This window comes from Stenella coeruleoalba, assembly GCF_951394435.1.
Source record: "Stenella coeruleoalba genome assembly, chromosome: 11".
NCBI lineage: Eukaryota > Metazoa > Chordata > Mammalia > Artiodactyla > Delphinidae > Stenella > Stenella coeruleoalba.
Genome location: NC_137157.1, coordinates 5789863 through 5814956, shown reverse-complemented (window position 1 = coordinate 5814956; position 25094 = coordinate 5789863). Strand labels below are relative to the sequence as shown.

At 50.0% G+C, this 25094-nt stretch overlaps 1 protein-coding gene across 1 annotated transcript in view; it reads right to left on the bottom strand.

Annotated features, from left to right (window-relative positions):
• The window catches only part of EFCAB6 (EF-hand calcium binding domain 6), a 174152-nt gene that overhangs the window by 75681 nt on the left and 73377 nt on the right, over positions 1 to 25094 (bottom strand). Inside the window, 3 exon segments of the mRNA XM_079936860.1 lie at positions 4827 to 5059; positions 12616 to 12749; positions 14993 to 15107. Of these exon segments, the coding sequence (XP_079792986.1) occupies positions 4827 to 5059; positions 12616 to 12749; positions 14993 to 15107 (482 nt within the window).

The following is a 25094-nucleotide window of genomic DNA, read 5'->3' as shown; positions in this document are numbered from 1 at the left end:
TCCTGTTTTATAACTTTGCTTTCAAAGAATTATATTACCGTACAGTGTGCTTCTCTCTCTCTCTCGTATTGGAGAAATTGTGTATCAGCCTATCATCACAGGCAAATGGGTTTTTTTTAGAGTAACGATTCCAATACTATATTATGAATATGATTGGAATACTGTATGCTATAAAAATTTTATGATTCATTCTTTACTGTATAGGCCAGGCTACCATGAAGCAATTATATCGATTACACCACACTCCCATAAAGCAATAATACTGCTGCTTCTTTGTTAACAATGCATGCATCATTATACCTCTAAACAAATATGAATTTCTTTTTCACATTATCTTTCCAGTTTTGATGTCCAGAGTTACACACCAAAATGTATGACGCCTGCAGTGTTTTGTACCATATGAGACAATATTGATATGGGTACTGACAGACAGATGATTTATCTTGTAAAAGACAATGTAAACTTACAGTATTGATAAATACAGTACTATAAATGTATTTTCTCTCTCTTATGACCTTTTTTAAACATCTTTATTGGAGTATAATTGCTTTACAATGGTGTGTTAGTTTCTGCTTTATAACAAAGTGAATCAGCTATACATATACATATATCCCCATATCCCCTCCCTCTTGCGTCTCCCTCTCACCCTCCCTATTCCACCCCTCTAGGTGGTCACAAAGCACTGAGCTGATCTCCCTGTGCTATGTGGCTGCTTCCCACTACTTATCTATTTTACATTTGGTAGTATATGTAAGTTTCTTATGACTTTCTTAATAACATTTTCTTTTCTCTAGCTTGCTTTATTGTAAGAATACAGTATGTAATACATATAACATACAAACTATGTGTTGATTGACTTTATGTTATTGATAAGCTTCCAGTCAACAGTAAGCTGTTAGTAGTTAAGTTTGGGGGGAGTCAAAAGCTATACACAGATTTTTGACTGTGCAGGGGGTTGGCGCCCCTAACCCCTGTGTTGTTCAAGGATCAACTGTATACTTAAAGCAAGAAGAAAGGAGAAAATAGTAAAGAATAGAAATCAATGAAATCGAAACAGAAAAACAATAGAGAAAAAGAAATGAAACATAAAGCTGGTTCTTTGAAAATATCAATAAAATTGATGAACCTTCAGCTAAATGAATCAAGAACAAACGAGAGAAGACATCAACTACCAATATAAGAAATGAAAAAAAGGGACATCACTAAAGACCCCACAGATATTAAAAGAATAGTAAGGGAATACTATGAACAACTTCATTTTTATGAATTTAACAACTTAGATGAAACGGACCAATAGTTTAAAAGACAAAAATTACTAAAACTCGGTCAAGAAGCAATAGAAACCCTGAATGATCCTATAACTATTAAAGTAATTAGATTTGTGGTTAAAATTCTTCTGACAAAGGAAACTCCAGGACCTGATGATTTCATTGGTGAATTTTATCAAATATTTAAAGAAGAAATAGTGATTCTGTATGATCGAGAAAATAGACTTTTATTCTTTCGTAGAGGTCTTCCAAAAAAGAACAAAAAATGTATTTATTTTCTTTATGAAATAAAACTCCTATCTTGCAATTACCATGTGGGTCCATTGAAACCTCTTAGAATATGATAGATCATGGGATCTTAGTGATCTTGATTTAATCATACTAGATCTATTTCATTATTCTAAGAAATATTCAAACATTGCTCATTAATTATTTCCAGCTATGCTAAAAAAAAGGAGACTAAATAATAAGAAGAAAACAAAAAATGATGGCATCTCCTAGCAGGATGATACAATATTGAAATGAATCACCACTATTACATCATCCTTCAGTTTTCTGATTGCACTGCTCAAAGTGTAACAGCATCTTTCAAGAAGGTAAAAAGAAGACAGTGACACCATCCTTGTCGTCTTATGTTAGCTTTCACTGAATGTAGTTGAAAATTGAGAATTCTTATTTCATGCGCAAGTGGCAAAGGGAAGAAAACTGAGATCAGGAAATGTTTCGCAATTATTAGATGAACCAGAAGGTGATGGTGAACTTGATCATATAAGCCAAATCTCTTGATGACTGAGTAAGTGATACGTGTCTAAGAACAACAAGGAAATTTGTTATTTTCATTTAGTTAGTCATTCATCAGGAACGACTGGATTGTACAATATTTTGTGACAAGAAGCTGACCATCTAATTCTGCTAAAAGGACACTTGACAGTATTCTTTCATCTCTGATGACGTACATGTACCAAAATGTACTTGATGTGGGTTGTCAGTAGATAAATGGACAAGGCCCGTGTGTTTTAAACAAGGGAATAGATTGGGAGAGAATAGATGGTGTAAATGAAACAGGTCATTGGACCAATCACTCTAACTGGTATTTACACATTTAAAAATGATGTGCAGTTATGAAGCAAACGAAATGGTCTTCCTCTCTTTGACAAAATTATGAACCTTCAAAGTTTTCAGAAGTAGTGCATTTTGATGATGCAGGTGGAAAGTGAAGGCCCGGAAGGCAGAGGGGCCCCACTGAGAGGGCAGGATGGCTTCCAATAGGGCAAGGCATCTAGGTTTGGCTGGTGGAGAGTGAGGCTGGGGAGGGTGAAAGAGGCTGAGCTCTCCAGGCAGAGGAAGTGGCCTCTCCCCAGAGGCATCCTGGGTTCCAATCTCTGTCCACCGCCCATCACCTGGGTCCTTTTGGACAAGTCAGTAACTTTTCTCTAGGCCCCAATTCCTTCAACTGCAAAGGCAGGAGGTGATGCCTCCTTAAAGGGCTGTGGGGTATGGAAAGATATACCTTCATGAAACACAGGTATGGGGTCCGGCCATGGGAAGGCTTGGCTTTCTAAAGCAGTGCCTTGGTTGGGGTCTCAAAGCTCGCTCTCCACCAGACCCTTGGAGCCCCAGCTGGGTCTCCCTGGAACCCACCGCTTCCTCTACATCCATCCTCTACTCTGGGGCTGCTGAAGGATGTTTCTACGGCACGATGTGACCCACACACTCCACGGCATAAAATCCTCTCCTGCCTACTGACCAAGCCTGGCACTCGAGCCCCGTCACATCTGGCCCTCCTGCATCTCGAGGCCTCCTCTCCCACTGTGCATGCCACTTCTGAACACGCATCCTCTCCCCACTCCCACCTCTGTGGTTTTGCAAATGCTGTTCCCTGGCCTTGAACCACGGTCTGGTAACCTGCACCAGACGAACTCCTACTCACACCTCAAGACCCAACTGAAATGTCCTGCTTTTTCTGTGCACCTCAAGCAGGCTTAGCCTCTTGCCTCCCTGTGGCACTTCAGACATCCTTCTATTTCTTTATTTTTGTACGTGTCGCAGTTCAGCCCCGAGCCCCTCAAAGGGAGTGTTCATCTCATCCATCTTTGTACCTCTGAGTCCTGGGGCGACGCTGAGCACACAGCAGACCCTCAGTAAATGTGTGATGAATGAACAAATAATACAGCTAAGAAGGTGGAATCATTTGGATGGGAAGATTGTGCTTTGTGGTTGAAATTTTCCATATCCATTCTGCATACATTCTCCAGAAAGTTCTTTCTGAAGGATATTTTTGTGCTTTGTTTTACCATTAAGCAATCAAGTCTCATATTAAAGCTCCTCATAAATGGAGCAATTGGAAGCAGGTGTTCAACTCACGTGTGACATGATCGTTTCACTTAGAAAGAGACTACAGTCGTTTTCTTTCTCACTGGCTTTTTAAGTAGAGACAAAATAAACCCAGCAAATTCAGAGGGAAAAATTAAAGTGCAAGATCAGAGGGCCTCTGCAGCCTAGCCAAGTGCCACAAAGTCCGGCTCAGTGACAGGGGCTTCTGGGGGTTCCCCCTTCCAGGGGCTGCCCTTGCCGGGTGGAAGGGGCACTTGCCCATAGCCCCTGGGGGCTGGGAGTACGTCAAGGGCAGAAGGACCCAGTGAATGCCACTACTGTGTTGTATCACTGTAGCAGCAAATGCAGTGGATGGTAACGTTTCAAAAAAATATTAATAGTGTACTTATAATAATTGGTAAAGGAGTGGCTGAATGGCTACTTCATTCATGCCTGTCAACAGATCTCAATGGAGAGCAGACTGTGACACGTCCCGGTAAGATGGGAACCCACTACCGCTTCAAGGAGCAGATGCTCTTACTGAGAGAAGCCAAGGAGTCAAATGGAGTCACAGCTCAGCTGGACGCAGAGATTTTCCTGCTGTGAGTGAGGCCAGCATTGGGTGGCCGGGGGTCTGGTGGGGAGCACTGCCTAGGAAAGGGCTGGAAGGGGTCCTCGCACCTCCCAAAGCAGCTGGCACGGCTGAGCCCAAATTTATAAAAAGAAAACTACACAAGTATATGTGTGTGTTTATGCACATAGAAAAAAGACTGAAATGACACTCAGTATCCATCAGTTCCCATAAGGTGTTCTGTGCTTCCCCAGTTCACACCTACTGCCCAGGTTAACGTCTCAGGCCTGGAGGAAGTCCACGTGTTCTCCTGACAAGCACCGCACCTCCCTCTGCATACGGTGTCCCCAAATGTCTTGGAAGGCTGAGCAACACGTGTATATATCTGACCCAAGGCTCATAAAAAGAAAAACAGATATGTATATATTTATGTGCAAAGCAACAAGACCAGGATGATACACTTTGAAATACAAAAATGACGCTCACAGGTGCTTAGATCAGGTGTATCTTCTAACCTGTATCTGCATTTTCTAGTCTTTCTACACTGTGTAATTCTGAATGTGATTTTCCTTGAACTAAGGAAAAGGCAAAATAAACAGCTCCTGGGGGGCAGCTCCATCATCTGCACCCGTGTGTGGACACGGCGTTAATGCTGACGCATGCTGCTCTCCTACCTAATGCGTCTCTGAGGCGCGGCGTCTTCTATTCTGAACGGTCTCTTCTCACACAAATTTCGAAATTCGTGGAAATTTAACGTGACGCTGAGCCTCAAGCCAAGAAGGCCCAGGAATCGCTCGAAATCCTCGACCTTCAGGTTGAAGAGCAGGTGCTGCAGCTGATGAAGGTCGTGCATGGTGACGATGCCATCCCTGTCCGTGTCCATCTTAAAGAAGGCCGCGTAGGGGTCCTAGAGTCAAAAACGCAGCGTCAAAGCCTGTCCCCCAGAACCTGACGTCATCCCCCCACCCCTGCCCCCCGCGCTGTGGACTCATCTCCAAAGTGAGGAAGGAACCGTGTTTCGACTTGGCATTTTGGAGATTCCACTGCTCCGGGAATATCCTTGCCATGATTTGCTCTCCCCGGGAAATGATGAACTATGTCCTCAGGTACCCTCTTTTAATGCAAAGAGTTCAGGAAAAGGGACGAGAAAGGTGTTTCTTTCCCTTCTGCTCCCTCGGCTTCTGGGACCGGTACTTCTAGTACCAGAAGTAAGAATGAGTACGCTGGAGCTTTCCAGGACATATAAAAATCTTGCCCTCAAGTTTTTATACCACTTTCATAACGTCTGGCAACTTCTGTCCACGGGAAAGCCAGTGCTGTGCTGATCTCACCCTGAGTTGCCGCCCAGAGGCTGGGCCCTGTTTTGATGCCTGTGCTGAAGGCCCCGCCTGAAATCTGCCTCTGTGTCTGCAGGTCGTGCTGCACGAGGGCGGTGATTCCCATTTTACAGATGGGGAAACAGAGGCCTGCAGGGAACCTGTGGTCGAGGCCAGGCTGCACAGCTCAGGGCACACACTGGAGGCGGGTTGCTTAGTTTCAAAGCTCAGCTCTGCTGGCTACTAGCAGAGTGACCAAGGGCAAGAGACTTAACCCTGCCGGGCTTCTCGTGTGTAACGGGAGGAGCATAAAGTCCCTGCCTCCGGGGTGGTTGTGAGGATTGAATGTGCTAACGAGGTGAAGCACTTAGGAGGTGACTGACAGGTTTCCTAAGCGCTCTAAAATGTTGTTACTATTACTGCTGCCCGAGGTCGGACAGCAAGTGCCCGGCAGCGGGATCTGAAGCAGGTCTGTCCGGGCCAACGCCCTGCGGCCCCCGCCAACGATCCTGTCTCAGGCTAGGAGAGCTGCAGCTGCTGTGGTCGCAGAACCCCTGTTGCCATCAGCCCCTGAGGCAGTCCCACCCACGGATCTCTCTGGGTACTTCGGAGGCCCCGCCTGTACCTTCACGTCCCTCCACAGAGGTCATGTAAGGCAAGCCCTGCCGTGACTCGAGTGTCCACTTCAAACCTTCTGGGATTTTGTGGCAAGATGTATCTGTACTCACTCACTTCTTCTTTCACCAAAAATTACTCAGCACTGACACATGCAATCACGGCACTAAATACGGTGGGAACCGACTTCAAGGGCTGCCCCTACCTCTCAGAGACGCCACTGTCCAGCGGCCTCTTCTCCAGGAGCACAGCCGGCCGGGGCTGCAGGCCCACCTCTGTGCTGCTGATTCCCTCCACGTCACAGCTCCAAGCCCTCGCACGCCTCCAAAGCCCCGTCTCCAAAGGCTGTGAGGTGACTCCCCTTGGATGTTAAACAAGCAAGGCCGAAATCAAACTCCTGGCCCACGCGAGACCCAGCTCGTCCCCCATGTCTTTCCCGCTCGTCCTCCGGGTCCCTCACAGCTCGTCCTCCGGGTCCTTAACAGCCTTGTTCTCTGGGTCCCTCACAGCTCGTCCTCCAGGTCCTTCCCCCTCGTCCTCCGGGTCCCTCACAGCTCGTCCTCCGGGTCCTTCCAGCTCATCCTCCGGGTCCTTCCAGCTCGTCCTCCGGGTCCTTCCCGCTCGTCCTCCGGGTCCTTCCCGCTCGTCCTCCGGGTGCTTCCAGCTCGTCCTCTGGGTCCTTCCCGCTCGTCCTCCGGGTCCTTCCCGCTCATCCTCCGGGTCCTTCCCGCTTGTCCTCCGGGTCCTTCCCGCTCGTCCTCCGGGTCCTTCCAGCTCGTCCTCCGGGTCCTTCCCGCTCGTCCTCCGGGTCCCTCACAGCTCGTCCTCCGGGTCCTTCCCGCTCGTCCTCCGGGTCCCTCACAGCTTGTCCTCCGGGTCCTTCCCGCTCATCCTCCGGGTCCTTCCAGCTCGTCCTCCGGGTCCTTCCAGCTCGTCCTCCGGGTCCTTCCAACTCGTCCTCCGGGTCCTTCCCGCTCGTCCTCCGGGTCCCTCACAGCTTGTCCTCCGGGTCCTTCCCGCTCATCCTCCAGGTCCTTCCAGCTCGTCCTCCGGGTCCTTCCAGCTCATCCTCCGGGTCCTTCCAGCTCGTCCTCCGGGTCCCTCACAGCTCGTCCTCCGGGTCCTTCCAGCTCATCCTCCGGGTCCCTCACAGCTCGTCCTCCGGGTCCCTCACAGCTCGTCCTCCGGGTCCTTCCCGCTCGTCCTCCGGGTCCCTCACAGCTTGTCCTCCGGGTCCTTCCCGCTCATCCTCCGGGTCCTTCCAGCTCGTCCTCCGGGTCCCTCACAGCTCGTCCTCCGGGTCCTTCCAGCTCGTCCTCCGGGTCCTTCCAGCTCGTCCTCCGGGTCCTTCCAACTCGTCCTCCGGGTCCTTCCCGCTCGTCCTCCGGGTCCCTCACAGCTTGTCCTCCGGGTCCTTCCCGCTCATCCTCCGGGTCCTTCCAGCTCGTCCTCCGGGTCCTTCCAGCTCATCCTCCGGGTCCTTCCAGCTCGTCCTCCGGGTCCCTCACAGCTTGTCCTCCGGGTCCTTCCCGCTCATCCTCCGGGTCCTTCCAACTCGTCCTCCGGGTCCTTCCCGCTCGTCCTCCGGGTCCTTCCAGCTCGTCCTCCGGGTCCCTCACAGCTCATCCTCCGGGTCCTTCCCGCTCGTCCTCCGGGTCCCTCACAGCTCATCCTCCGGGTCCTTCCCGCTCGTCCTCCGGGTCCCTCACAGCTTGTCCTCCGGGTCCTTCCCGCTCATCCTCCAGGTCCTTCCAGCTCGTCCTCCGGGTCCTTCCAGCTCGTCCTCTGGGTCCTTCCCGCTCGTCCTCCGGGTCCTTCCCGCTCGTCCTCTGGGTCCTTCACAGCTCGTCCTCCGGGTCTTTCCAGCTCGTCCTCCGGGTCCTTCCCGCTTGTCCTCCGGGTCCTTCCAGCTCAAGAAGTGGCAGCGTCTTCTTTCTGTTGCTCAGACCGCAAACCTAGGGAGCGTCCCCGGGTCCTCCCTTTGCCTCACACCCCGCATCCAATCTGCCCACACAGCCATGGGTTCAGAGCTTCACTTCTCCCACTTCCACTGCCTCCACCCGGACCCAAGGCTCCTGGGCTTCCCGGCTCCCACCCTCGCCCAGCCCCCTATTCTCACAGCAGCCAGTGATACCTGCACAGCTCAACCCAGTGCACGTCGCTCCTCTGCTCCACCCATGGCACTCGGGGTCCAATCCTCAATCCTGACTGTGGCCCCAGCCCCCTACCCCTCTGCCCTCATCTCCTCCCCGCTCACCCTTGCTGGGTTTTTTTTGGGGGGGCGGTGCACGACTCTGTCAGGTACACGACTTTGATCTTCTTGGGGTCAAACTTGGGCAGCATGGTGGAGGCGGCTGGTGTCAGATGAACCCGGATTCGGGACGACTGAAGAAAGTTGCACCTTGGCCTCCTCCGAGCCGAGAGCCAGAAGCTACTTGCTGCTGTTGGAACATGCCAAGCCTGCCTCCGGCACTCCAGGGATTCTCCACCAGACCTGCTGGGCCTTTGGTCTCTGCCCGCATGCCACCTCTCCAGGGAGGCATTTCCTGTCCCCTCTGTACAAGGGCACCACCCTGATGGGTCTCCGGCCTCTCACCCTGCTTTATTTTTCTTCCTAGCCCGTTTCACCACCTGACACTCTGGAGACTCACGTGCTGTCTGCTCCACCTCTAAAGGTAAACGTGGGCTCTGATCCATTCCTCGTGACAGCTCCAGTCCAGAGAGCAGTGCTTAAGAAACATCCGTGGAGTGAGGCTGGGTATGAACGATGCAGCAGCTATTTCCTGGGTACCTACGATTCACCAAGCACCCTGCTAGGTACAGGGACGTACTGATAACTGGCCCCTGACATCAAGATTCTCCGTCCAGTAGGGAAGAAAGATGTGTAAGCAAATGACAGCACGTCAGCGTGATAAGTGCAGCAAAAGGCGGGGGGGGGGGGGGAAGTGCTCTGACGCAGCCCTAATTGCTGGACTACAGGGACAATCTAGATGCCATGGAAACCCATATTTATAATCTTCACAAATTTAAAACATTTACTCATTCCCTGAATCTCAGTCTTTGACTTCCCAGCATGAAGACTCCTAATTTTATTGGAGCCAATACATGTTGGAGTGAAAAGGATATTATTTCAATTCCTGGCTACGACATTTACTAGGTATGTGGCTTCGGGGAAGTCTCTCCCCATCTCTGACCCTCCGTTTCTTCATCTATAAAATGGGAACGCTAGCGCCTACTTGATAGGCTAGTTGTGGGGACTGAAACAACTGAGGCCGTGTAGGTTCACTGCCTGGCATGTAAAGTGAAGTCTCTTATACATTCAACAAACACCTATTTGCATGGCGCGCACCGTGGTAGCCAGTTGTGTTATCGTGCCTTGACGTCTCACGGAATTACAAGTCCCCCACATTGCATGCCGGAAGGTGAGTGGACAGCAGCAGACCTCCCAGCAGGTCTGAAGGGCCAGAGGGAGGACCAAGAACTTAAGAAGGACCAGCGCTTTGGTAGGAGTTAGCTGGTCACAGAGAGAGGAGTGACAATCCAGGCAAAGGAGTAGGATGTGCAAGGCCAGGAAGGGGAGGCTGGGTGCTGGCCGGAGTGTGACGGGAGGAGAAGGGGGGTCGAGAGGGTCCAGAGAGGGGCTGCAGACCAGCCAGGCAGGACCCGAGCTCATCCTAAGAGAAAGGGGACACTCTGACCAGAGCTGCGTGTTGGGATAACCCTGCAAGGTCAGGTGTCCAGGACAGATTGTGAAGTGAAAAATGCAGCGGCAGAAGCATATGTATAGGAGACCCTATTTGTGTGGGCACTTCGATCCTGCTTGTTTTTTTAAAATATACATGACTTCACAGACATGCGCCTGAACCTGCACGGACGCTGTCTAGAGGGTGAGGTTGAAGGTGAACCCACAAGGGCCACAGGAACCTGTCCCCAGGTCATGTCCCCAGGTCACCCAGGGGGTCTCTGTGCCTGCTTTCCTCACCATAGTCAGGGACGGGGGACGCCCCTTGTTTGGTCGCAATGAATTATCTCCTTCGACTGTTCGTGGTCTTTGGCCTGGGCTATGAGGTTGAGGCTGCCTTACTCAACTGTGCTGTTGTCCGTAAACCTAACTGTGCTGAGATGGACTCATCTGGCTACAAAATCGCTGGGCAGACAACAGCAGCAGCAGGATTAATAGCATTTTCAACTAATACAAAATCGTTTCTTCATTATTGATGGACAGAGAGATTCAAGAATTTCTCATGAATAGGAGCTCAATAAAAGAAATAAAGTGACGGTACCTTCCCACTCAACAATCAATACACAGTCTTTGGGACTTCCCTGGTGTCGCAGTGGTTAAGAATCTGCCTGCCAGTGCAGGGGACACAGGCTTGATCTCTGCTCCGGGAAGATCCCACATGCCACAGAGCAATTAAGCCCGTGCACCTCAACTACTGAGCCTGCGCTCTAGAGCCCGTGTGCCACAACTACTGAAGCCCGCGCGCCTAGAGCCCGTGCTTTGCAACAAGAGAAGCCACTGCAATGAGAAGCCCGTGTGCCGCAATGAAGAGTAGCCCCCACTCTCTGCAACTAGAGAAAGCCCGCGCGCAGCAACGAAGACCCAACGCAGCCAAAAATAATAAATAAATAAAATGAATAAATTTATTAAAAAAAAATAGACACACTCCTTATCCTGTTTACATATACGCGTGAGGGCAACGAGCAGCCCCCCAGGAACCTGGATATAACCAGCACCCGAGTCTGTATCACGCAAACCCTGGCAATTAGGGGTTCACGTCTTTGTCTTATCTACTAGGTTATAAGTTCTTTGCAGGATGGGTGGGTGTTGGTGAACGTTTTTAGTTAACTATTTAAAATAAAGACCATCTTAGGAAATACGGGACATCTGAGCGCCGTAACCAAGCTACACTGATAATTAACGTAGGAAGGCGGTGGCGCCAGCAGGGAGCTTGGCCTCCCCGCGTCCCCAGGGGAAAGGAGAGTTGGGAGGAGACAGGCGGGGAGGGGCCAGAGCAAGGGGCCTGGGCTGCCATGGGTGAGGCCGCAGGACAAAGGCAGCAGCGGGCGATGGCCACCCGGCCCTGCTAACCAGCACGGAGGGGCTGCTGCCCCCGTGCCTCTGCTTCCCCTTCTGCCCTCTCTCCCTCCCGCCAGGCTCTCCACCCCGTAAATGACCCCCACCTGCTCCGTGCCCTTCTCTGCTGGGCATCACATTGGATGAAATAATGAGGACTAACCCTCCCCCTATCTGCTTACGGTGACCATATGTTTTCAAACCAAGAATTAGGACATACAGTCTGATGGTTGGACCGAATAGTCAAAGTCAGAACCATGCCGCAAATCCAAGCTAGACAGTCATCGTAAGTATATATTTTAAAATGGGAGCTCAGTAATAACCAAAATGAATCTCCAATTGACAGTCCACGCAGGGAAGATGTTTCAAGCACAGCAAACTCTGGATGCCCTGCCCCTGGGGGCTGGCTCCACCCACAGGGTGCTCCCCACCTCTCCTCCCCTGGGCTCACTGGATTTTCAGCTACTGAGGTGTTTGCCCCTGCACAGCCTGGGGTCTCCACACCCTGGCGAGGACACATTCTAACTCCCTCGTGCCCTCTGCCCCGTTTCGTAGCTAATGTGGTCGATTTATCAATTTTCCTTCCCACTTTAATGACCCTCTTTTACTTCTCAACACAAAAACATTTGAGGTCATTCCTGCCTCTGTGTTTGAATGGCTGCTCTTTCTCCTGTCTTATCCATTACAGCTTCTGCACGCAAACCACGCCTCGGTCACACAGCCCTGGGAGCTTTTCCCTAAAGCACATGACCTGTCTGCCACCCGCCTTAAGCAAGCCCACTCTTCTGTTTTTCACTCCCTTCTTTTTCTGGCCAGCACATGCTGAGGGTTTAAGATTTGGTTCAGGGGTCACTCCTCCAGGAAGCCCTCCTTAATGGGTTTTTTCCCCTGTGCTCCCATAGCACAGTACCGGTCCCTCTACGGCAGCCAATCATGATGTGTCGAATTGTCTGTTGACCATCTGTGTCTTGGGCTGGACTGAGCTCCCTGGACAGGGCTCCCATATTTCAGCCCTAGCTTTTAGCCGAGAGTCCAGCTTATGACATGTAAGTGCACAATGCTTGTTTGGTGAGTGCAGGAGTAGAGTGGATGGAATGCCTGAAAGCATCCTGAATTCACTGTAATTTGGGTTGTTATGCCCCTTCCCACCCCTCCCTGTCTTGTGAGGAGGGTCTCCTTACTTCTCCAAGGCCTTTGAGGGGCAGAAGGCAGACCCAGGAAAGTGTCAGCAGGGAAGGGCCTCGGGGAGGGGAGGGCATCGCAGAGTTAAGCCCTGTCCCGGGAAGGGGAGAAAAGGCAAGCCCGAGTCTGCGGACGGAGCGCTCTGTGTCCCGACGAGCAGGACGTGCTGGGGCCGCAGGGCTCACACCCGCTACTGCAGCTGAATGGCTGCGAGCGAGGAGAGGGTAAGAGGGGTGTCTGGAGAAGCCAAGCGGCAGAGAGGTCATGATTTACCCGGAAGGATTCCTTCAGTCTCTGGGGGAACTGTCTCAGGCACTCTTCAGCAGTTATAAAGTAGCCGTCCAAGTTCCCTTTGGAAAGAACTGGAGTCTGAGATGAACTCACTTCTGGCCCGTTCACCTTAGGATCTGAAACAACGACATCAATCAGGGGACTTCCCTTAGTGGCGAGCAAGGCTCTTTATTTCTATGTCAACACTTGACTTCTTCGGTCCCCAGGCCTGTTAGAACACTATACAGTACTACAACCCCGCGGACTGAACCTAGCATGAACTCTCTTATGATCTTAGACATGTCCCCGTCACCACGAGAAGAACCTGTTCTCCAGACCACCAGGGCCATGCTCCTGCCCAGCACGTTTCCTGTCTGGCTCCTCTGTCCGTCCTCCAGGGCAGGGACCACATCTTGCCCATCTCTCCATTCCCAGAGGCAGAGAATGAGGATTCCTGCCTGTTCTGTTTCCTAGAATCAGGTCCTAAACACAGGATAGTGTAATTCAGTCATGAGGCAGGTCCTGACCTCCTCTGTGCTAGAGGTCTCTGGACAAGTCCTGGTCTTTTCAACAACCCTAAGAGGTAGTCTCTTCTTGAGCCCAGTTTACACACAAGGAAACCTATTCTTATGCCCATTCTCCAGATAAGGACATGGAGGCTCCCCTCCCCAAGGTCACGGGGCTCACAGACTTCACAGCTAAGCCAGGCCCTCGGGTTCCAGAACCCAGCTGGCTGATTACTGCATTAGGCCCTCCCTCTCTCTTAAAACGGAGGAAGGAGGTGTAACCTCCACCTCAAAACCAACCCATTTCCATCAGGCTGTGACACTTTGAGTGTGGCCTTGTCTAAAGCCAGGCTACAACCTGGGACTTGGTTTTGGACGTGAATCTCTGCACATGTCGCACCCACAGCCCCCCTGCCCCCCATGTGGTCTGCAGGATGGGCAGCGGGCAGGGCGTCTGGAGCTTGTGAGCATCCTTGAGTCCAGCCCAGAACCTGGCCTCTGCCTCACCCCCACCTGGGCCTGGAGTGGCCTCCCTGGGCTTCGCTATGCCTGGCAGAGAACACGCCCCCCCCACCCCACCCCGCTGCTTGATCCCCTCTGCCGTGTCCACCCCCAACCCCCCAACGGCCTGGAGCCGCCATCTTCCCCCACCCTCAGCATCTGGCCATATGTTGGGGGGACTGATGGAGGGCAGAGAGGGGGAAGGAGGGTAGGGAGGAAGCTGCTGAGTGCAGTGCTCGCTCTGTGACAGGCTCACCACCCCGGGACCTCAAGCGAGTGACCACTCACCCTGGGCTCCGATGTCCTCACCTCAGCCTCGGATGCACCCGGGCATCGGAAGCACTCGCTAAAATAAACGGGGGTTCCTCCAAGAAAGTCAAAACACGTAGTCAAAGAAAGTGTCAAAATCCTAAAATTCCATGGCTTCCGTGTTGTCTTTTTGGGGGGTGTGGGACCTCTCTCCCTTAGGATCGTCAAATGAAATCGGTGGGGGGGGGGCGGTAGTGTTGGATGGGTGAGGAGTCCCAGTGGCCAGCTTCTCTAGCGAGGCCCGCCGCACCGTCCAGTCATCTCCCAGGCTAACCCCGGGGAAGACGGCAAAATGCAAATAGGGCTCCGGGTTCCGCCCCATCCAGCCTGCAGTGCATTGATATATCCATGGAGTCATGCATATGTATGTGTGATTTCTGCAGCTTTTCCAGAGGGCTTATTTGTCTACCTAAACGTCAGTAAGAGTGGAGACAAGGGAGGGGAGAGACGACAGAGCCAGGAAGCGGGAGGCTGGGTGCTGGTCATCCGCCTGCCTGGCGTGCGGCCGGGAGAGCAGATTACAGAGCAGGTGGCGAACGGGAGGCCCCGCCTCCAGCCCGGACTCCACGGTGCCCAGCAATCTCCTGACAACCATGTGGGTCCGGGACGGTGGCCGGGTGATCCTGGGCGAGTCACTGGATCTTTTAGCGCCTCTGCTCCCTTATCTGCAAAAAGGGAGGAAGAACATCTGCCTTGCTGGTGCGTGGGTGTCACTAATCACAGATGACCAGCATCTATGCTCAGGAGGAGAACCTTAAAGGACACGAGGTGTGACTGGAGAAGCACAGGCTTGGGAGTAAACTGTAGAAACTATTTGGGCTCCTACTATTTGCAGAAGGCTCTGTCCGACAAAATTCTGCACTCACGGTGCGGCTGAGTGAAAAAAAAAAAGGCCAAAACACAAAGAAAAAGTTTTTTTAAAATGTCTGTTTCAGTCTTAGGACTCACACACCGTTTCAACATCTTAGCTCACACTACTTCAACCCCAGCAGCCTAGTGGCACTACTCGGAAAGACCGGCAGGGCCACGGGTGGGAGACAGGTTTGCACTTGGCCATCAGCTACCTTCAAATCCTGTTGCAAAATCAAGATAACTCATCCCTTCTTTCTTATATCCTAATTTTGCAGTTAGCAGAGCATACTGATCGTCATCCATCGGCATTCCGTTATCTTCCAGGACCTGACAAGGAAGACAAGCGAGGGGAGAGGCCGTTAGGTGGTCCCGGGGTCCCTGCCAGCCGAGCCCCTCCAGGCCTGCGGCAGGCTCACCACCATGGCCCCTGTGCTCCAGCCTGTGACTGTTACTTGTCTGCCTCCACCCAAGGCCTCCCTGCGGGCGAGGCCCAGTGTCCTGGGGTTGGGGCCCAGTGCCAGGCTTGTCTGTTGAGTGAATGAGTGAACAAAGAGACGGGCGGGTGGCCGGCCTCGCTTTCGTCGGTCGGCACGGCAGGCACTCGGGGCCGCAAGCATCGCTGCAGACCTTTTCCCTGGCCATGCCGTCCAGGTCTTCAGATTCACACTTGCTGTGACAGCAGTGGCTTTCAAGGCTCATAAGTGAGATTTATATTCACATATATCCTAGGAAACATGAACAAGATAAAGCAAGGCGGCTTGAGGAGGGAAAACTAGAATTTTGATCGAAGTCTCATGATGGTCCACAGTTTAAACAGTAAGTTACTATGTTTTTTTGCAGGGGGATCCATGGACACCCCTTTTTTCCTCTCCTGGTGTGATCCACTCTCTGAAAGTTATCTGTGATCCCTTCATTCCAGTGCACATAACCTACTTTTTTTTTTTTTTTTGCGGTACGCGGCCTCTCACTGTTGTGGCCTCTCCCGTTGCGGAGCACAGGCTCCGGACGCACAGGCCCAGCGGCCATGGCTCACGGGCCCAGCCGCTCCGCGGCATGTGGGATCTTCACGGACCGGGGCACGAACCCGCGCTCCCTGCATCGGCAGGCGGACTCCCGACCACTGCGCCACCAGGGAAGCCCCACATAACCTACTTTTTATCAACGGTTTCTACTTTGTGTGAATAGAAAATTCACACCCCTGGTGGGCAAGGGGTGGGAAGCAACTGAGGAAACACACTTCCCTGCATTGCAAACTGAAGCAGAATCATCTAGATGACTCTTCCCAGGAGACGACACCTTCCTAGGAGAAACTGATGAGGTGGGCTGTTCGAAGGGCACGTGACACTGGCATCCCTTTGCCAGCAGTCAGTTAGTCAACAACCTGGACAGAGCTGCCTGCCTGGAGGTGAACCTCCCGAGGGGAAGAGAGGTGGGACCGAAGACAGCACCCCTGCTGTTCTCACGGTATTCACGATTTAAATGAGAAAACATGGCTTTCCTTCCAGAAAAGGATACTGAATCACAATTCAAAATGTGTCCATGCATCTAAGGGCCAAAGACACCCAGGAAGACTGGATTCTCCCAAGACAGATGCAGGAAAGCTGTGTGGGACAGCCAAGTCTGGAGATGGGTTAGAAGAAAGGCTGTGCCTGAGTGTTGGGGAACACACAGATCAGCCATTAACACGGGGATGATCAGGGGTTGTGATGGCACAGGGAGCCAGAGTAGGTTAGACAGCAGAGGAATAGCGGGGTTAGCACCACACTGACTGCATTCTGTGCAGGAAGCTGAACAGGGGAAAGGGAGCAGGAGAATGGGATGAGATAGTACCCATCACCACCACCACCACCATCATCACCAACCGTCATCACCATCATCACCACCACCACCATCATCACCACCACCACCATCATCATCACCATCATCATCACCACCGCCATCATCATCACCACCATCACCACCACCATCATCACCAACCGTCATCACCATCACCACCACCACCATCACCACCACCACCACCATCATCACCATCATCACCACCACCATCACCATCATCACCACCACCACCATCACCATCATCACCATCATCATCACCACCTTCGTCATCACCACCATCATCACCATCACCACCATCATTACCATCATCACCATCACATCATCATCATCACCACCCCATCATCATCATCACCACCATCATCACCACCCCATCACCATCATCACCATAACCATCATCACCGCCATTACCATCATCATCATCATCACCATCATCACCAACCATCACCATCATCACCATCATCACCACCATCACCATCACCACCATCATAACCATCATCACCATCACCATCATCACCGCCATCACCATCATCATCACCACCATTACCATCATCATCATCATCATGCAGCAGTGCCTATGCCTATTACATGCCAGACATTGTGCTGAGATCTTTACAGCTATTAACGTCTCATTTAATCCTTGTCATAAGCCATGAGAAAAGCACTCTTACTAACTCCATTTTAAAGATGTGGAAACTGAGGCTATGAGAGCTGCCCCAGTCACATGATTAGAAAGTGACAGACCTGGGGTTCCAACCCAGTTCCTCTTAACCCCTATGATGAACTCCACTGTTGGAATAAGGTCACTGGGGCCCAGGCAAAGAACAGGGCAGGCGGAAATGGATAGGAAATGACCGTAGGAAGTGGGGGAGGTGCTCCTCCATGGCATGCTGGCACTCTCACATGTATCCGAACAGGCCACACAGGCAAAGGCTAATCTGGGTCTCGACAGAACACCTTGAGATGCCCTTGGGACACCAGTGGGTGAGAGGCCTCTAAGAAGTGGCTATGAGGCCACCTCCCACGTTCCCTTATGCCCCGGGAGCAGAGGAGAAACTCCTGGGAAGCTGTCAGGAGACAGTTTCTCCTCTGCTCCCTGGGGTCTGACAGGACAGGTGGAGCCTTGTGCCCCGGCCTCCGCAGACTAGGTCTGCAGAATATAAACCTACTTAGCAGCAACAGGGTACCCACAGCAGCAGTAGAGCCATCAGCCCCTGCTTTGGTGCCGCCATTTCTGGCGTGTGGGCTCGGACCAGGGAGCTGGCACCCCTGGCCACCTATGTCAGTAATGAGCTGAATGTGACAGCAGCTCACTGTCTTGCCCGCCCAGTCGGTCGGGCACTGGCCTTGGCTTGTCTTGTATGTGTGGTGAAGCAAACAAGCTGCAGGATGCGCTCGGTGCGGGATTGGAAGCTGAGCGAAAGGGAGGGCGATGCAGGTGCTGCGGTGCTGCAGGGGGCTCGGTGGAGGTGGGGAGCGGCGCTGGGTTCCAAGGCTGCCCCAGGGGCCCGCCTGGGGACCTGGGCAGGAGTGCGTGGCTGGGAATTCTGGAGGCTCTGCGCCATCTGCAAACACAGCCAGCCCGTCCCGCTCTGTGCAGGAGCCTGTCCCAGCTCGGGATGGAGCAAAAGCCTTCAGGCAGACTGCCGTGGCCCACGCACAGGCACCCAAGCAGCAGTGGGGCTCTGAAACGGATAGATCGGTGGCTTTCTTTGAAAAATTACTTTATATTTTGAAAACAATTATACATGAATTATTCATTGCAAATTCCTCCTGCTCAGTCCTTTCATAAAAACATATGTAATAAATAGTAAGAAAATGTCTGTAGGCAAATGTTTCACAGCCTGGAGGGAGCGCTGAGAAGCACGGGGGAGGCTGGGCATGCCTTAGGCAGCCTGTCCGGAGGTTGCAGGCGTGCCATCCCCTGTGGGCACAGAGCACCACCAAGGATACAGTGCCCAGGCGCGCAGTCCCCAGACAGGCACTAAGCATGTCACATACATCAGTGTGCCCCCTGCCCCCACCTCGCACCACTCATTCCTAGGATGAAAAGGGCAGCGAATCAGCTACACTTATCACAACCTTGGAGGCAATTTACAATACAATGTAAGGCGAAACTGCAACATTTATAAAACAGATTTTCAAGTGTTTAACCATTCAAGTTTTGTCCTTTGGTCTTTTCTAGGAGGCATTTCCCTAAGAAAGATCCTCAAAGAATAACAAACTGTGACCTGGCATATTCTGATTCACCAAACTGTCACTTCCACCATTCCCGGGACATCACTTAGATCGCAGACTGATTCTTCCACATTAGGCCACACCATTTCACGGAGTTGTTGCTGGGCTCTCTCGGTGGAGGCAGGTGCTCCCCGGTAGGTGCCCAGTAACTGGAAGTTGAGTGAGTGATTCAGTCTTTCCAAGTCCAGCTCCTGCAAAGCACCTCGTGCTTTGGGGATATATCCACCAGTCTCTATGTGAGTAATACTTGTTTGCTATGCCTCTGACATCATTTTTGTGGTGGTTTATCTAGGGAGTATAACACACACCCTTAACTTTTAACAGTCTATTTAGTAATACTGAACCACGTCACCTGAAATGTAGGAACCTTGCAACCATGTAGATTCGTACCCTGCCCCTGTCCTTTAAGCTGTAATTGTAGGTTTTTTGACACCTACATATATTCTAAACCCCACAAGACAATGTTAAAATGGTCGCTTTAAGCACTCACATGCACTTTTTTAAATTAATTAATTAACTAATTAATTTTTGGCTGCGTTGGGTCTTTGTTGCTGCACGCGGGCTCCCTCTAGTTGTGGTGAGTGGGGACTACTCTTTGTGGCAGTGCACGGGCTTCTCATTGCAATGGCTTCTCTTGTTGCGGAGTACAGGCTCTAGGTGCACGGGTTTCAGTAGTTGCAGCACGCGGGCTCGGTAGTTGTGACTCGCAGGTTCTAGAGCGCAGGCTCAGTAGTTGTGGCACACGGGCTTAGTTGCTCCACGGCATGTGGGATCTTCCCGGGCCAGGGCTCGAACCCGTGTCCCCTGCATTGGCAGGTGGACTCAACCACTGCACCACGAGGGAAGCCCTTAAATGCATTTTAATTAAGAAGAAAATAACCTTTTATATTTAATTGGATATTTACCATTTCCAATGTCCTTTATTCCTTCAGGATCATCTGAGTCTCCATCTAGTATCAAATTCCTTCCCTTCCTTTAGCATATCTTATAGTGAAGATCTGTTTGCAAGGACTTATCTATGTTTTCTTTTAATCTGAAAACATCTTTATTTCACCTTTATTCTTAAAGGAGACTTTTGCTGGATGTGAGGGGTTTTTGTCTGTTTTTGTTTCTGCTTTCCTTTCAGGATGGTAAAGTTTCTGTCCCACTGTCCTCTGGCCTCCACCGTCTCTGATAAGGTGATGGTAATTCAAATAATTGTTCCCCTTTTAATGTGTCATTATTCACATGCTGCTTTAAGATTTCTCTCTTTGATTTTGGTTTTCAGTTTATCTATGACTTTTCTTTGTATTTATCCAACTGTGGGTTTTCTGCGTTTCTCAAATTTATACATGTAAAGGTTTCACCAAAAATTGGGAACTTTCAGCCATTATTTCTTCACATATGTCTTCTTCCCTGGTCTTCCTTTCCTTCTGTGACTCCAATTATACCTATGCTAGACCTTTGATGTTGTTCCACATGTCCCTGAGGCAACTGTTCTATTGTGTTTTTTTACCTTTTCCTTTCTCTTCTTCAGTTTGTGTAACTTCTGTTGATCTATCTTCAAGCTCACTGACTCTTCCTTTTGTCATCTCCATTCTGTGGTTCAGCCCTTCTGGTGAATTTTTATTTAGGATATTCTTTTTTTCTTCAGTTCTAGAATTTCCATTTGGTTTTTTTTCAAAAATTCTATTTCTCTGCTGAGATTTCCTATATTATCATTCATTATGAGTATACTTTCTTTTGCATCACTGAGCATAGTTATAATAATTACTTTAAAGACTTCGAGTGCTAATTCTAACATCTGGATCATCTTAGAGTCTTTTCTCTTGAGAAAGGTCACGTTTTCCTATTTCTCCATATGTTGATACATTTGGATAGTATCTTGGACGTTATGAATGTTATGGTGTGGAGATTCTGGGTTCTGTTACATTTTGTTTATTTGTTTGAGTAGGCAGTAGACTTGGTTGGATTCTGTCTGCTGGGCAGCAGTTTAAATCTCAGTTTGGTTCTTTTATCCTTAGCCAGGCTCCTTTCAGTCTGCCCCACTCTTGTTTCATTCAGGGTCAGCCAGAGATTTGGGCAGAATTTATAAACAGAATTTGGAGCATCCACTCTCTGGCTCTGTCCTTTACAGAAATCCCCCTTTACTTCCCAATGGCCTTAGTCACTCAAATCTCTCTCTGCTCTCTGGTTCTTCAGGCTGGAAAGACTGCTGGTTTTCTATCAGTGTTTTATCTACCTTATGCGGCACCAACTTTAGCCTTCACTCAGGTGAAAAGCTGAAAAACATGGCAACATTTCCCCATGCTATTCCCGTTTCCATGGGAACATTCCCCATGCTATTCCCGTTTCCATGGGAATACTCCCCCATGCTATTCCCGTTTCCATGGGAACATTTCCCCATGCTCTTCCCACTTCCAAGATTTGACTCCTCTCTGGAATCTGTTTGCTTAGCTTCATCCTCCACAGCCTTCAGGTACTTGATTATTTATTTACTAACTTGTTTCACATCGCCCAGTGTTCATAGTTGATGTTTCTGGGAAAGTTGGTCTGGTAGGAGCTTATTCAGCCACACAGGAAGCAGAACTCCTTGTAACGCTTGCTTGCATGCTGTAGCAAGCGCGTCCTTAAATCACAGCTGTCACCAGCTCAGGGAAAGCCTTCCCAGTCCTTAGAGACAAAACTCTTTTTTGAGCGTCCACAGCCCCTCTGCTTGCTTCTATCATAAACAGTTGCTCATATGGGACCTACCACGTGGCAAGCACCTGACAAACTGCCGGTGGATAGAGAAATTAGCAGCACTTCTTTTTCACCTCTGTACCCCAAGAGTACCCAGTAGATGCTCAACAAATGCTAAACGAGAAGAAGAGGGGGGACGCCAGTGTAAGGGAACCCTGGACACTCGCCCAACTCCTACGGCATGAGGATGAATCTTGAGTCTGATGTGAGAAAGTCCACGTGAGGCAGATAAGCGTGCAAAGTGGTCACCCAGCCTTGGCCAGGAAGTAGTTAGACTATCAAGAACACCCCGAGGCAGGACAAGAAGACGTTGTCCTGTGAGACGCACAAAAGGAAGCAGGAGGAAAGCGAGTCGGGCGAGGAACTGTGAAGTTGAACTTGTTCTTGAGACCTGACCTACGGATGCTTCACACTCGGGTATTGCACTGCTTTGGTGCTGGATCAGCCATGACATCTTTATTGTTCTCCCCTTAATACTATATTTAGTAACATTCTCTTTTGAAAATGTTAGTCTGCCTCGGTTAAGGGGAACCAAGGAAAAGACTCATGTTTATACACAAGCCAGAGGTTTAAGGGACACGGCTCAAGGAGAAGGTAGAATTCACGTGCACAAAATCTGGAGACGGCTTTCTTAGCCATTCCTCCCTACCTGGAGATTCTCTAACCTAAGTTATTTGTGATAAAACCAAAGAGAGTTCTGGGCTTTCTTTTTAATAAGTAATATTACTTGTATTTCTTCACATACCCATTCATAGTCAAAATGAAACAGGCAAAAAAAGTCTTCTCTAGAATTTCAGACTTACTCCATCTCTCCATCCTCCATCCCCCATCCCAGTGATTCCTGCTCTTCCAGGTCCTCTCCCACTACTAGCTGCCACAGTCATCCAGAATGTAGAAATAATCAGAGAATTCAATCAAGACTATCTGGTCACATGCAAACCTGGTACTAGGGATGAGAGTACCATGGCTGCAAGAGAACACGGAACTCTCAAAACAGATTTGTGCTTGAATAGAGAGTTGAAATTCTTTTAGCAAATGCTTCCTAGAATATTCGGACACACACATCTGATTGTCCATGTGGCCCCAGCAAGACACAGTGTTCAAAGCTGATGCAAACCTACATGAGAGGCAAACATGATGCTGTCACCTGCACAGGTCGCAACGTATTTAGTTTGAGATGCTGTTGCCTGTTATGAGTGCAGTTAAAGTAACGGGATTTCCTTTTTGTTTCTTAAGGGACAGGAGGACTGTGGAGAATGAAATGGATGTTCAAAGGAGGTGGAGCATCTTAGATAAAAGTCCCTTGCATGAGAACACTGATGGTGGCCGGGGGCAGGGAGGGCACTGTTCCGGAGACAGTGGCTCAGAATTGAGAGTTAAAGCTGGTGAGCATCTCAAGCACAGAGTCCCAGCATTAATGGCCTAATGACAAGGGCCAGAGCTGACTTCAGAGCAGTGAACATGGACTTCCGGAAGTAATAGAAGCTTTGCAAGTGTCACTGAGAACGAGAACTTGACTGAAGAGCTACTAGGTGTCAGCCACGGTACACATTATCTCATTTAAACGTCGCAACAACTCCTCAACGGAAATATGACTACGTCCATCTTACAAATGAGGAGACCAGAGTTTAGGAAGGCTAAATAAACCAACAGTTTGCTAGAAAGACCCAGCTGTAAGCAGTGGAGCAAAGGTTTGAACACGTGTCATCCTGTCTCAGCAGTGGGAGAGCCTGGCACATTGGTTGCAACATTTACAGAGTCACCCACAGATGAGGAGCCTGAAGCCCAGAGACACTGGCACCTGTCCCCAAGGACATGCTTGAGCACAGAGACACTCAAATAACTCCACTGGGGGTACTGCCAAGGGATGCTTGGTAGCCAATGACAACAGCCCAGCACTGGTGGCTGAGTCTGGACTCACAGTTGAGGCTCAGACTCTACAAGCAATGGACAGCCACACACTGGGAGGTGAATCACTCCCCACTCCAATGAGCTGCCCGGCAGTCTGCAGAGGACACAGTTCAGACCGGGTTTGGGTGCTCCCCAAGCCTTTGTGGACCACATGTTTGGAACAGAGCGACACCAGGGACAGAGACTCTGAGTCAGCTATCACATAACGACCATCCAAAATTTGGTGGCCGACAACAAAACAAACATTTATTCTTGCCCTAGTGGATCTGCAGGTCAAGTGCAGTTTGGCTGATATAAGATGGCTAGATGTTTCTGATTCAGGCTGCAGGTCGAGTTTAGGCCTGTTTCACACGCATTCATTCTGGGGACCAAACTGAAAGGACAGCAGCTGCCCTGGGCAAGCTCTTCTAATAGCCCATCACTGGAGCCCAAGGCCAAGCCAGACCACACAAGCAGATTTAAGGTTGATGCTCAGGTCACATCTGCCACACTCCGTGTCCAACATCACTGGGTAAGGGAAGCATCCCCTGAGGTGGTGAACAACGGAGAGGGAGGATAATGAAGAGACAGTGATGGATGGTAGGTGCATGAGCTCTGAGCTCCTTTCCAGCTCTTTGAGTCTATGGGATTCTGTAAGTTTGGTGGCAATGCTATGACCTCTAGAAAGATACCATGACCACAATCCAACCACTCCCCCAAATCTAGAAACGTCTAATCCATAGGCTAGATCTATCCAGTCCACCTGATCTAGTTCCACCCAGTCCATGGGTGATGGTGCTGAACCACATTTCCAAAAACAATCCGTCCTCCAACCATACTGCCCAACTCTGGACCTTCAAGACAGACTGATGGTTTGGTAACAAACAGGAAGTTGTAAAACAGTAGGGTTTTTCTCTTCTTTTTTGCTGCAGGCATGATGATGACAAAACAATGACAATGAAGATTTGGTTTAGTGGGTTATTGTTTAATATATTATCCCTGTAGAACACAACAAGACTAAACTTGTGTTTAGATGGCTCAGAATGACAAAATGCTGAGCCTAAATGCAGCCTTCAGAAACTGTGAAATGAGAATAAAAGGCAAGGTGACCTGACAGCCTTCAGTGTCAAGGGGAATCCCAGGGGTGACCTGCAAATCGACCAGACATGTCTGACCTTGGAGGCAAATACCCAGAACCTAGTGCACTTTTGCACACATGTAAAATCTTAGCGTATTCCACGGGCAGATGAAACCAGTACTTCAGTAACAAATCGTGAAGATCGCAGATGAAAGCAGACAAGCCAGTCCTCCTTCAGAGGAGGCTGTTCTCAAGTCCTGGAATCACATCTGTTGTTCAAAGGGCAGGTGGAGACAAACCACGGGCCCAAAGCCAAGCATAAGGTCAAGTGCGGCAGGAGAAGCTACCACTGAGCAGCCGGCCACCCTCTGCTCTGTGCGCGTCTTTCTCTCTCTCTTCTCGATGACAAAAGCAGATATGTTTTCAATATATAAACTTAATGCAAGTCCAATTATGACCCTAATAATGTATTTGGGGGTAATGCAATAAAGCTTATATGTGAAAATATAAATCTGGCTTGAGAGTAGCCAAGAAAATTTAAAAAGGAAGAAAAA